Here is a 13,790-nt window from a genome sequence, read left to right on the forward strand (position 1 = left end):
CAGTGCCCCCTCAAAAATTTGAAGATATATAGTATGTTAGATAAGATCAATTCTTAGGGAGGAAAATAAAATAAAGTGTGGAAGGAGATAGGAAGAACCAAGTGGGGTTGAGGTGGTTTTCTGGGCAGGCATTCATACAGAACCGAGGGAGTGACCTGTGTGGATGTCTGGGCAAAAAGCATTTCCTGTAGAGAGAAAGCAAATGCAAAGGACTTGAACCAAGACTGTCCTGGTGTGTTTGATGAGCAGTGGGGAGGCCAGCATGACTTGAGCTCAGTGAGTGAGAAGAGGCCAGACAGGTGACAGCAACAATCATGTAGGTCTTTGTAGATCATTTTAGAAGAGTAAAAACCTCTTGAGTGAGGCAGGAAGCAGTGTGGTGTGAAATAATACATGTTTTAATGAGATCATGCTGGCTACTTCATTAAGAACAGATTGATTGGCAGCCAGAGTAGGAGACTGGCTATGGGGTTAGTACAAATGGAAGCAGTAGAAATGGTAGAATTGTGGAAATATTTTTATACTTTCATTCTATTAGATTCAGTCTTTAGTATTCAAGCCTCTTGGGAGATACTCCCATGAATTTTATATATCCTCTTCCCATTAGAATACATGTATCTTGAGCCTTTGGATAAACATCCAGAAGTCTCATTAATGTTGACCTTGATCTTAAAACAAACACTTTTTATATCGAAGTCCTGATTATAAGAGCCGAACACATCTCAAAAAGAACATTTCCTTTCTCCATTTCTCACTCCTTTCCATTCCCTTCCTAAAACTGCTCGCCTAATTCAATTAGGAGAAGGGCAACATTAATAATTGGGAGTCTTGGCAGCTCTGTATACAGCCTGGCCATACTGTGGAATTTGGTCATGTGTCCAGCATTCTGGGTCCCTGCTTGTGTAAGGAGCGCAGGAGGACAGTGTCTTTCTTCTCTTGGCTTCTTTCACACAGGAGGCCTTCTTCTTAGCAATGAAGAATTGATTTCGATTCCAGTTAAAGAATTTTAACTTAGTTGTTATAAGAAGAGAGTCATTCCATAGTTAAACATGATAAAGGACACACACACACACAAACACGATGAAAATTAGAAAATTTATTTTCAACCTTCCAAAATCTTCCACAGATGAACCTGAAATTGATTAACACCCTTCAATAGCAAGAGAGATGGAATCAAAGTACCTAACGGATTTGTATTAAGTTAGCGATGTTTATATCTGATGTCCACTAGAAAGATCCTGATGGTTTACGACCAAACCTAAGACATGCATTCTCTTGATTTTCCAATCAAAGAACTGTACTTACTAAAAGTACTAATTTAATTGTTCTCATATACCAAATAAAAACCACTAATTATTCACTGCTATTTGAAAAATAGAAAATTGGCCTGTGAGTTCTAGGAGTTTGCCAACATTGCTGAATGGAGAAAGGATTCTCTGTGGAATTCAATAATCAAAAATTTGATAAAAAAATCAAATGTGGGGACGTAAGCTTTGAAAAGTTCTTGTTCTTATGGACACAAACCAGCAAAATAAGTAAAGGTGAAACCATCTCAGAAAATTTCAGAAGTTGTAAATAACAAACTATAGCATCACATCAAGTCACTAAACAATCTTGATGGTATTAGAAATCAGGATTCATTTCCACTTAAAAAGAAAAAAAGGTAAGGGGAAGTAAGCTGTATCAGAATATAAATATTGTGTGAAAGATCTCTTACTGTAGGTTTTTTTTTCTGTTGAAAAGCTGTTTCATGATTTGTTGTCTTCCCAAAATCTTTGGTACTAAACTAATGAATAATTTTTATATCTAATATAAAATAATTATGAGATAGATTAGCCAACAGTTTTTGTATGGAGTATGACCTATGAACAAAGTCCAAAGCTTGTCATTAAATTCCTGTGTGACCAACAAGAAAACTTCTCTGTCTCTTCATTTTGCTAGAGGCGAAATAATATGGTCCCTGTATACTTAATACATAATGATACATAAATGAGATGGTTTTCTTATAATCCTAACAAGCATTCATCTAAAGGGTTATCTAGTATACAGTACATAAAATAATACAGCATATTATTAGATTTTTGGTGATATTGCAGTCATGAATTCTGGTTATTAGAGGGCAGGGGAAAAAGTTATAGAAAACTCCTGTGACTCATGATAGCTTTGGCTGTTAAGCCTCAAACACTTATTTACAAACAAACTGAAAATGTGAAGTCAAACTCATTTTCATAGCTCCAAGGAGATCAGATAAGAAACTTGGGTATTTTAAAATCACTCTCAGATATAATTATTTTTTTAAGTTATTTTTAGCAGGAATGATGATAATTCTAGAAAAATGGCAAAACAAATTCTGAAAACTGAGAATATCTGGTGAGCTTTCCTCCTATTTTCAACTGGTTTTTACTCAGAAACTGAAATATAAAGTTAATTTTCAATTGCTTCCTGGTTGGGAGGGGAAATAAGACCGCAAAAAAGTATGCATATTAAATAAATATGTCCTAAGTAACAATACAACAATATATACAGATTTGGGCACAAGAGAACAGACTACGCGAATTCCATATCATAGGTTTCTCTTTAAGTATTATCTGTTCAAACTTTTGAGGTTGTTTTGTTTTCCTTTGCAGTGGCCAGTTTCTTCTGAGGTCTGTTGGGGAATGGTTGTTTTCAGATTGAAGGCTAAGCTTACTTTTCCTTCACAACATTTATGTTCACTGCCCAGCTGGTTTCAGTCACATCTCATTATTTTTGATGTTTTTTACTTTTGACGATTTCTATAAGTAAAGAAAAATAAAAGGAGTTCATCAGAAATATGTATTGGAAATAGCAAGGAAAGAAACCACGTGCTTTCAAATACTGTTTATAGTACACTCACATGCATATATGTTCTTTGAAAAATAATTGGGAGCACATTAAGAGGAGGCAAACACACAAAAACCAAAAAACAAAACAAAACAAGGGAGAAATGTAAACTCTTCAGGAACAAGGCAGATATTTCTATGAGGTAGGAGATAATACCTGAAATTTGTAAAGTGTTCCTCAGGTTACAAAGTGCTTTTCTTTGCATTTTAGTTTATCTTAATTTAAACTCTAGTATGCAGGTAGCGTAAGGTAAAAAAAAACTGAATCCACAATGAGGAGACTTGCCCAGCGATCACACAGCGAATAAGAGACTGAAGCTTGATTGTGCTCTACAAGTGTCTGATTGCAGACCCATCACCTTGGCTGTGACACGAGGCCTACAGAATGGAGCCCAAACCTAGTGGAGTTCTAAATACTGCAGAGGAGGAAAAGAGTACCTATAAATGTTAAACTGAAGAAAAAGTAACAGGTCTCAAGCATAAGCAGAGTGACCTACAGTTTCTAATGAGCATATACGGACTTGACATTAACATAAAATAACATTGTATCAAACCCTCAAGTAAAGCAAGCTACACTGCAGATGGGAATTCTGTGTGTTCAAGCAAGACACTGCATTCCCTTCCATTATGGCTTTGTGGAACATGGGAATGGGTGGTTTAAAAAAATTCTAACAGCACTATAATTGTCAAGTGGTACAGAAAACCAGTCATATCTTGCTCTCTCCCATACTTCCACTGTACTAGTGATCTGTTAAGTGCTAGCCACGTGGCCCTGAAGACGAACACTCTGAGGCTCTTGACTCTGAGCTCTCATTAGCCTATGACTTCCTCCCTTCCTTCCCTTTCTTCCTCTTTTCCTCTCCATTTCTTCCTTCCTTTTTTCCTCCCCCCGTCTTCTTCCTTTTGTTTTTTCCTTCTTTCCATTTCTCCCTCCCCTCCTTTCCCCTCCTTCTACCCTCCCACCTATTTCCTTCCTTCCTACCTTCCTTTTCTGCTACATAATAACTCTATAACCTTAAGGAAGTTACCTAGCCTTTATGTGCCTCATTTCCTCATCTTTAAAAAGAAGGGGGAAGGGATAATAATTCCTATTTTATAGGGTTATGACAAAGATTAAATGAGCCAATAGATGTAAAGAGTTTTACATTTAACACTAAGAGATTTACTGTCTCCCCAACTGTTATCTATTTTTATTATAGGTGTGAAATACGAAGACAAAATATAGCTTTGTGACCTCTGAGGAGCTCACAGACTAACTGGGAAAGAAGAAAAGAGATGTCAAAGCAGAAAGAAGTGGAATTTCTCCACATATCATGTTAATTTCCCTGGAAGTCTCAATTTATGTTCCTGTGTCAATATCTCTCAGTGCTAACTGGGGCTGGGGGTTGGAGGTGTGGGGTGGGGGTAGTCAGTGGCCTAATGCGAGAAAGCTTGGATTCCATGCTCTTCTTTTATTTTTATTTTTATTTATTTGACAGAGAGAGACACAGCGAGAGAGGGAACACAGCAGGGGGAGGAGGAGAGGGAGAAGCAGGCTTCCCGTGGAGCAGGGAGCCCGACGCGGGGCTGATCCCAGGACCCTGGGACCATGACCTGAGCCGATGGCAGCTGCTTAATGACTGAGCGACCCAGGTGCCTCCCCCTCCAACCCTCCCGACCCTCCCCCCCCACCACCCCCACCCGGCTCATGCTCTTCTTGATTTCATTCTCTCATTATCTGCTAGCTCCAACTGCTGCCTTTAGATTTTTTAGGTCTTCCTCACATCACAAACAGCAATAAAATTACCGACCATCGAATATACATTATAGATGAAAGAACACAGGCTTTTTAGGCAGTATGCCCAGATTTAATTCCCACTTCTATCAGCTACTATCTTTGTGACTTTATCCGTAAAAAGGGATAACAACATTATTTCTCCCACAGTGTTGCTTTTCTTGGGGGGGGGGGGGAAGGGGATGAGGGAAATGAAATCAAGATATTGTAGGACAGAGAAAGGGAATCTGAAGAACTAGGTCTGATTCCTGATTCTAAGATTTACAGGCTGTATGTCTGCAGGAATGTCTGAATTCCATTTCTCTATCAGGGAATGAGGTGTGATAGTAATAAGTGAATCACAGAGTTGAGGAAATAGCAAGCGAAATAATGGTCCTGCAAGTGCTTTGTACAATGTAAAATGCTACAGAAATATTACCTGTTATTATCATCTCATATTCACATAAAACTATTATAAGCCTGTAGTCTGAAAGTTCAATCTGTCATCTTGACAGTTATTAGTCTCACTCTCCCTTGTCAATAAACTGATTTAAGATAGGACATAGTTAAGCAGAAAAATGGGAGGTGAGGGAATCAGAATAATCAGATTATCTCAATATAAAATAATAGGATTTAAATAGTCTTTGTTCCGGAAGGGCCCTTATAAGTTGCCTTTCCCTGCCTGATCTAGCCCAATCTTGCATCCAGTGTAAGAAGGCCCCAACTAACACTTGTGTTCTTGTGGCTGGTTCAGGTTGACAGAGTGGATTTCACGTTGAATAGAAACTGAGTTCTTTATTGTGTTAACTTTTAAGAATCTCAAAGTGTGCAGGAACTGATTTTTCTGACAATAATTTAGATTTTAAAATTCAAATTGATTTTAAATCTGAACTCTTTTGGCATTCATCAACTATTCCTTTTGGAAATGTCACAAACTTAACATGGAGGTGGTGTTTCTTACACTGAACTGAATATTCACTGATTGCTTTTGAATTCACATTTACTTAAATGATCAAATTAACTAAGGGGTGTGGAATCGTGTGCACTCCTTGGAGATCAAGCCAAACACATCATCCACAGAAGGACAGATAAACAATGCAATTTGGTTTTGTCTCTCTAAAAAGTATCTTTTAGTTGTTAAAATCGACATCTTTGTAAGAATGGCCTACTGTTCAATCCACAAAATAAAGGTTTATATATGTAAAATCAGATGAGTCTTTTGAATGAGATTAAGGTGAAAGAAAAACCTCCATTTCCCCTTACTTTAGAGGAATCAAGTTCAAGAATATCTAATATTGCTTTACATTCTCTTCTAGAGCTGATGCTTCCTAAAGAGTGAATTTTAACCACTGCTAGTCACACCCTGCTCACTTTCCTTTTCAGGAACTTTGGGATCCAGTCCCCTCAGATTGCTCAAGCTGATGATGAACAGTAGAACCTGAAGTAAGCACATCAACTTCTTGTAGGGGGCAGCTTGATTGTGAAATGAGGTTTCCTGCAATCTCTTCTGAACATTTTCAACTGGATTTTCACCCAGGTACCCACTCTCACATCTGTACCATCTTCTCCTTTCCTTTCCTGAGGACCTTTTGTAACTAAGTCATTGGTTGAGATTGAAATAGCTGCTTTATTCTTCCTCTCATCATACTGCACCATTTTCCAGAGGCGAATCTTATACTGATACTCATGGCAACTGTTTCTGCACACAGGAAAAGTTTGATCGTTGTCACATATTATCTGTCAAGTACAAAATGGGAGTCTGGGCCTCATTTCTCTGGTCAAGAAATACTTATCAAGAACCTACAACGGGGGCGCCTGGGTGGCTCAGTCGTTAAGCGTCTGCCTTCAGCTCAGGTCATGGTCCCGGGGTCCTGGGATCGAGCCCCACATCGGGCTCCCTGCTCCGCGGGAAGCCCACTTCTCCCTCTCCCACTCCCCCTGCTTGTGTTCCTGCTCCCTCTCTCTCGCTCTCTCTCTCTGTCAAATAAATAAATAAAATCTTTAAAAAAAAAAAAAAACCTACAACGATCCAAGCACTCTTTTAGAATCTGAGGATAGAGCACACTGACACAAATCCCATGCCCTCATGTGCGAAAGGTGACTCCTAATCCAAGTAAAGAAGTGAAATGTACATTATATTGGATGGCATATGGGAGACAGGCAGCCCCAGAAGGAAGGTTACAATTTTAAGTAAAGTCTCTACAGAAGGAATCACTAAGAAGGCAGTGGCTGAGGAAAGACCTACTAGAAGACAAAGCCAGAAGTCACATCACTCTCTGGGGTAACATTGGGCCACTTGGAGAAAACAGTCTGTGTAGGCGTTGAGAATGGAGCACACACACCTAGAGTTTTGGAGAAACAGCTGGGAGGCTGATGGAGCTAGATAGTGAGGAAGGGGGAGAAGCGGGGAGACCACTGGAGGGTTTGGAAGAAAGGAGTTATATGATCTAAGGTTTTTACACATTCCCTCTGGCTGTTGTGTTGAGAATGGATGGTATGAGGCAAGGCAGAGCAGACTGACTAGGTAGGAAGCCTTGTAATACAAGAAATGATGATGACTTGGATTAGGTCGACAACAGTAAACATGGTAAAAAAAAAAAAAAAGGTAGTCATATTCTAGATATTGCTTGAGGATAAAACCAATAGGATTTGCTGAGAGAGTGGGTGTGATGAGTGGGAAGAGAAAGCTGTTCATAATTCTTCTACTCTGTTTTTCTAAGTGTGGTCCAAAGACCCCCTGCCTCACAGTCTTGTAAAAAACAATGTCAAAATGGATTCCTAGTTTCTACCTGACAACCACCAAATCAGACTGTTAAGAGCAGAGGTTAGAAAACTTTTATTCTAAAGGGCCCAACCGTAAATATTTTAGGCTTTGCATACGGTTTCTGTCAAAATCACTCAACTCTGCTGATACAGTATGAAAGCAGCCCTGGCAACATTAAATGAATGAGTGTGGCTTCTGTTGCAAGTCAACTTTATATAGATACTGAAATTTGAATTTCATGTAATTTTCATGTGTCAGAAAAAAAATTTTTTTATCTTTTTCAAACATTTAAAAATGAAAGAAAAATTCTTAGCTCGTGGACATACAAAAACAGGCAGTGGGACAGACTCTCCCACTGCCAGTTTGCCCATTTTTCTCCAAAGAGCAGATTCTAAGAATATGTGTTTTTAACATGCTCATTAAGTAACTTTTTTTATACACAAGAACTTAGAGAATCACTGCAATAAGTTTTGAAAGTTATTGTCATCTGTTCCTTTTTCCTTTGCTTTGTTCATTGGTCAGAATAAAGACAGATTTCTTTAATAAAATGAGAACCAGAATTGGTTTGGAATAAAGGATAAAAGCAAGATTCTCATCTGCCAACAAGAAAAAAGGTTAGAAGAAAGGAGAAAGGAACTGAAAGTTATTTATGAGGATAATTAGGGAATTGGGGGGACACTCATAAGCTTACTTTTTAGAAGTAAACTATAGTTTAAAAATGCATTTACCATTAAAAAGGATCAATCAGTAATTTGTGCCTGATTCCATAAAACTCGTATGTATCCAGTTCCCTGTTCTACACAGTTTAAGATACTGTGTTCGGTCTGGGTAGAACAGTTATTATTTTGCCCTGTGAAAGAATACCACCTATCGTAATTTGCACACCAGGCACGCAGCTCATCTCTGCTTGTAAGCGACCCTGCGGTTTAGGTCTCAGTTATTATATGAGTTTGTGCCACAATCTCTCTTTTTTTTTTTACTTGATCATCTAATCCTTTGATCGTTCTTTCTCTCTAGTGTCACACTCAAATAATAAAAAATATGGGGGAAACAAGAAAAAAATTAATTTACTTAAATGGATCTCTTAGTCATAATCACAGTACAAAAATAGTGATCATTCTGGGCTTAAAAAATTGACTTGGATTTTTCATTTAGTATATCTCAACTTCATCCCTACTTTGCCATCACTCTATTCTTTTTTTTTTTTTTTAAAGATTTTATTTATTTATTTGACAGAGAGAGACACAACGAGAGAGGGAACACAAGCAGGGGGAGTGGGAGAGGGAGAAGCAGGCTTCCCGCCGAGCAGGGAGCCCGATGTGGGGCTCGATCCCAGGACCCTGGGATCACGACCCGAGCCGAAGACAGACGCTCAACGACTGAGCCACCCAGGCGCCCCACTCTATTCTTTTTTTTGTCTCAAGATTTAATTCACCAATATTTCATTTCTGAGACTGAATCAAATAGAAATTGACAATTTTTATTTCAGAGAAAATGATTTTTGAAAATATAACTCAAATGCAGTGTCAAGTCCTAATAGATAAATTTAAAACTACTAGCAAACAGCCTTTGGGTTATCTAAAGAATTTATTGGTGAAAAAAATAATAGGTTTCTAAGCATTTAGTGAGCATTATGAGAACTATGTGAGTGGAGTGAGCAGAAAAAGGAAATGGAGAGGAAGACAGGACTCCAAACAGGCTACTCAATAATCTGTCTTGGTCTAACACTCCTGACTCCTAACAGCTGGAAGCTATATTTTTTCAAATCTCTAACAGATTCCTTGGTAAACCCACATGAGACGTGGTTAATATGATGCCACAGCAATCAATATAGTGCTAACCAAAAGCTGTTGATTGGCTCTATAATAATAATTTGAGTGTCTACTCTGTTCCAGTCTCATTCACAATTTCATGTGAGGCAGGTATTTCAATGAGAATTTTACAGATAAAGAAACAAAGTCACAAGAAAATATGACATTCTTTGAAATAAGAGCTCAGTTTTGGGTCTGTCTGGTTGCAAAGCCTGCATATTTCCCTCTATACCTCACTATCCTGCAGAATGTTTCCCCAGTGGTTGATGTTCCTGTCCAGCCACAGACTGAGGAGAGAATGGAGTGAGAGGAAAAGAAAAAGGTTGCTTTGCCTAGAGAACTGTTTTTTCCCTTTCAATATGGTATATGATTGTACTTTTATAATTAACATTCTGCTTATGAGATCTCCCATTGGTGAAGGCTGACGAGTCAGATTTTCCATGAAGAGCAAGCACTGCAGGAAATAAATTAATCTCTAGGGAAGAAGAGGGGCAAGGATGTCAGTACTCACACAACTGCCTAATAGGAAATGATATTTCAAGATTGTTGAAAGAATGAAATGACTATGGGTTCTCCTTCCAGCAAATTCTTTAACATTTAAACCTTCCAAGAAGACAGAAGTAAGTTGCTATAAAATGAAGAGCAATCTTATAATATTTTACTTTAGGCTGTCAGTACTTCCAAACTAAGATAGTATTCCCTGGAAATGGGAAAGAAATTCTACCAGTGTCATTGTTTTGTTTGTATTATGAAAAATCTGCACTGATGTTAAATAGAAGGATGAATAATGTACCAGATTTTTTGATTACCAGTTTGAAATTATCCAATATTTTATATAACAGGTTTTTCAGTCTTTGGAGTAAAAGTAATTATTGTGCTTAGAATTACACACTACTTACAATAAGGCTGAATTATTGAAGTGTTCCTTTATTAAAATTGTGAAACAGGAATATGTTTTATGATATCTAAAGTACCTGTCTCTTGATGGCGTGTATTCTGTCATTCGTCAGTCAAGGTCTTTAATACAGAACACCAATCTTGTCTAATTCTCAAAGTAGTTCTGGTAGAGAACCACCTCATGTTTTATTTCTCATAAGTAAAATCTGAAGTTTAGATTAAATAGTAAGGTTAAATCAAAATCCAATATAAAAATTTCTTGGGGCACCTGGGTGGCTCAGTCGGTTAAGCATCCGACTCACGATTTCAGCTCAGGTCATGATCTCAGGGTCGTGGGATGGAGCCCCGAGTCAGGCTCTGTGCTCAGCAAGGATTCTACTTAAGATTCTCTCTCTCTCTCCCTCTCACTGCTCTCTCTCTCTCAAATAAATAAATAAAATCTTAAAAATTTATTTTCCTATAGATCCATTCTTCATTTGTAGCTTCTACTGTGACCTCAGTGATGAGTTTTTCCAGGGAGCGTGTCTTCTCTCCCCTGTTTAATTTACCACAATGTGTAGCTTCTTACATGTGGTGAATCACTTCTATGTGAATCTTGCTTAAAGATGACCAACAGTTACATCGCTCAATGGTATCAGATTAGGCCACAGAATCTCATGCATTCAGAACTGACAGGGCACAAAGATTACTTGGTATACTTCCTATTTGGGTGAGGAAAGTATAACTCAGGAAAATGAAATGGCCTGTGAGGGGCAAAACATCTAGCAGTGGCAGAGAGGGGACTAGACCTTAGGGTACCTGCTTTTTGTTTTCTGGCCTGAGGCTTTTCTCACTACTTGACAAGTTGAATTTATGGAGGATGAGTCATGGCATGAATTTAATCTAAAGATGGAGGAATAATTAGAAGGTATGTACCTGAAGTTTTGAAAGAAAGAAATTCCGTTAGATAACTTTGTTCAGGAGAGTGTAAAATTTGCTCAGTGGAGAACATTTATGTAGGGTAAAAACAAATAAGCATATTTAAAAGACTATCCCTTCTGGCAAAGAGTGCAGTTTCTAAGAGACACATAAGGAGGAAACCCCTGTTCAGCCCATTGCAGAAGCAATCTCTGCAATTCACGAGTGACCTACGTAATAACCAGATCCTCTTTACAACTCTCTGATCATATTCTGATACCAAGTGACTTTGCCCTCAGCTGAAGGAAGCCACCTCACCCACAGTCCTGTCCCCTTCTCAGGAGCCGCAGTATCCAGTGACTGAGTGATGCAGGGGCTATAAGGGCCTGGCCCCCTCACCCCAACACAGGACAACTCCAAAGAGCCACACCAGCTCCAGGGCTTCCGGTGGGATCAGCAAAGGTCTTTGTTGTGACTGTATTCTGACTCAGCTTCCCCCTCTGCCCAGACCTGCTTTTGTCCCTCTGCTTTATGTGTTGTTTCTGAGATCACTTCCCAATAAATGTTCCACCCAGGGAACTAGACATGAAACAAATCCCTTAAAACAAACATTTGGAGTTCACACATGTTGCCTACCAAAAATAGAGCTTAAACCAAATAACCAGCAGAGTCCTGTGCTCTTCCTGAGCTATTATGGCTGAGGGAAGATGGGCAAGATGTCCATTAGGGCAGGTCAGGGCTTCCAGGCCTCTGCAAAATTGCACTATTTCTTGGACTCAGAGGAGTCAGTGACTCATCTTCAAAGAAGGTTTCCACCCAACTTCCATGACCATAGGATTCAGATGGGCCATGAAGTTCCCAGGATGATATAGTTTCCAAAGGGAAAGAGTGCAAGCAGAAACTCGTAGACTGCAGGAGCCACAGCAGGTGGGCATGGCCAGCACTTTGCAGAAGATACTGTCTGGAAGCAGTTTTTCTTAGCCATCAGATCATAAAGATGCAGAAGTTAGTTATAATAGCTACGATTCAACTGGAGTCTTTGATGTCCTATACCAACTTTAACCTACTTCATCTAATGTAGTCTTCAAAATAGCCTATGGTGTAGCACTGTTATTAACCCAGTTTTAGAAATAAAGAGACAGAGACATTAACAAATTGCTCATGGTACACAGCTAGCAAGCGGGAGCCAAGATTTAAACCCAGCAGTCTGAGTTCAGACTCCAAAGGTTAACCACTTAATCATCCTACTTTCAGAGGACTGTTCTTTTAGTAATTTATGGACAAAACAATGTACAGACCTAATAACAAAGTTCCTAAAATAAGACAGGGGCATTGCCAGGCTGCCAAGCAACCAGAGTGAATCAAGGACCCACAGACGAAGGTCATGCAGGAGATCGGGTGAAGCATTTTCATCAGTTGCTTAGGGAAGAGAAACCAGGCCTGACAGCATGGATCCTGAGGTGCAATTTATTGCCAACTTCTGGCTGCAGTAGAGCAAACTCTCCTCACACAATGTGTATGCAGCCGTTCACAGTGAATCTTCTAGTTATTTATGCTCCATTCCAAAATAAAGGATTCCCCTTGGTATAATTATTAGATACATATCTGAATTGGTTCTACGTCACCCAACTAGAAGAATAAGATCTGGGTGTCTGGAGGAGCAAACCTGGAGAAGCAGCACCCCTCTCTTAATAAGATTTTTGTTTTTTGTTTTTTGTCTGTGATGTCCTACAAAGACTCTTGCCGTTCTTGCCCAAAGAGAATTTAGGAAATGACTGACTTATGTCTAAGGACTAAAAAGAGGTGAAAGTTCAGAAAGGATATCATTCGCCCCTCCTGAACATGGTGGCTACTGGATATTCCGAGATGTAATTACAAATGGGAAAGCAAATGAAGACATTTTCCAGATGAGCATGCTAAATAATTTCTAAATAACCTAAATAAGAAGATGTCATTTTACTCTTCTTAAAAACGTTAGGAGTCTCACTTGCTTAAAACCACTACGGTAGGGGCACCTGGGTGGCTCAGTCGGTTAGGCATCCACCTTCGGCTCAGGTCATAATCCCAGGCTCCTGGGATCGAGCCCCGCATCGGGTTCCCTGCTCAGCGGGAAGCCTGCTTCTCCCTCTCCCACTCCCCCTGCTTGTGTTCTCTAAATAAATAAATAAATAAAAACCTTAAAAAAAAAAAAACAACACTACTGTAATCCCAGGTCTTCTTTTTTCTTAAGCCACCATGTAAAGGCAACATGTTCAAGCACATGCTACCCTGGTCTGTAACATCCTCTGAACTATTCATTCAGGGGGCAAAGTGGGGTCTGTCCCGTACCATCCCAGGAAGATGCACACACAGGGGTAGATCAGATTAAGTCTTCCCACGATTGAAACAAAAACTCTGATCTCAGGAATTTCATTATCTGGTACTTTTTAGGATCCATAATCTTAAGGGGAAAAAAAAAAGTTTTCAATGAATTAATAATGGCTTGAGACTCAACATGCTATAGCAATATTCATTGCAGTAGTTCTTTCTTTATAGTCGCGGTTGATTAGTATTTGAAATTTGCAGGAATTGCAATATGCATGGTTTTCAAAGCCCTTTACAGAATTTCGTTTTTATCACTCAGCAAGAGTCAATGAAAAGGCAATAGGAAAAGCTCTATGGGGATACCACCTCACACCAGTCAGAATGGCTAAAATTAACAAGTCAGGAAATGACAGATGTTGGCGGGGATGCGGAGAAATGGGAACCCTCCTACACTGTTGGTGGGAATGCAAGCTGGTGCAGCCACTCTGGAAAACTGTATGGAG

General features: G+C 39.2%; 1 protein-coding gene across 2 annotated transcripts in view; it reads right to left on the reverse strand.

Annotated features, from left to right (window-relative positions):
- Nucleotides 1–1,081: 1,081 nt before the first annotated feature.
- THEMIS (thymocyte selection associated) overlaps nucleotides 1,082–13,790 on the reverse strand; it is a 188,124-nt gene continuing 175,415 nt past the window's right edge. For both annotated transcript variants that reach the window (XM_081828976.1, XM_081828974.1), the window contains one exon: nucleotides 1,082–2,774. In XM_081828976.1, the coding sequence (XP_081685102.1) occupies nucleotides 2,743–2,774 (32 nt within the window). In that variant the 3' untranslated portion in view covers nucleotides 1,082–2,742. The remainder of the gene's footprint in view (nucleotides 2,775–13,790) is intronic.

Source organism: Leptonychotes weddellii, chromosome 8 (assembly GCF_054177405.1).
Source record: "Leptonychotes weddellii isolate Sample4059 chromosome 8, ASM5417740v2, whole genome shotgun sequence".
In the NCBI taxonomy this organism is placed as follows: Eukaryota; Metazoa; Chordata; class Mammalia; order Carnivora; family Phocidae; genus Leptonychotes; species Leptonychotes weddellii.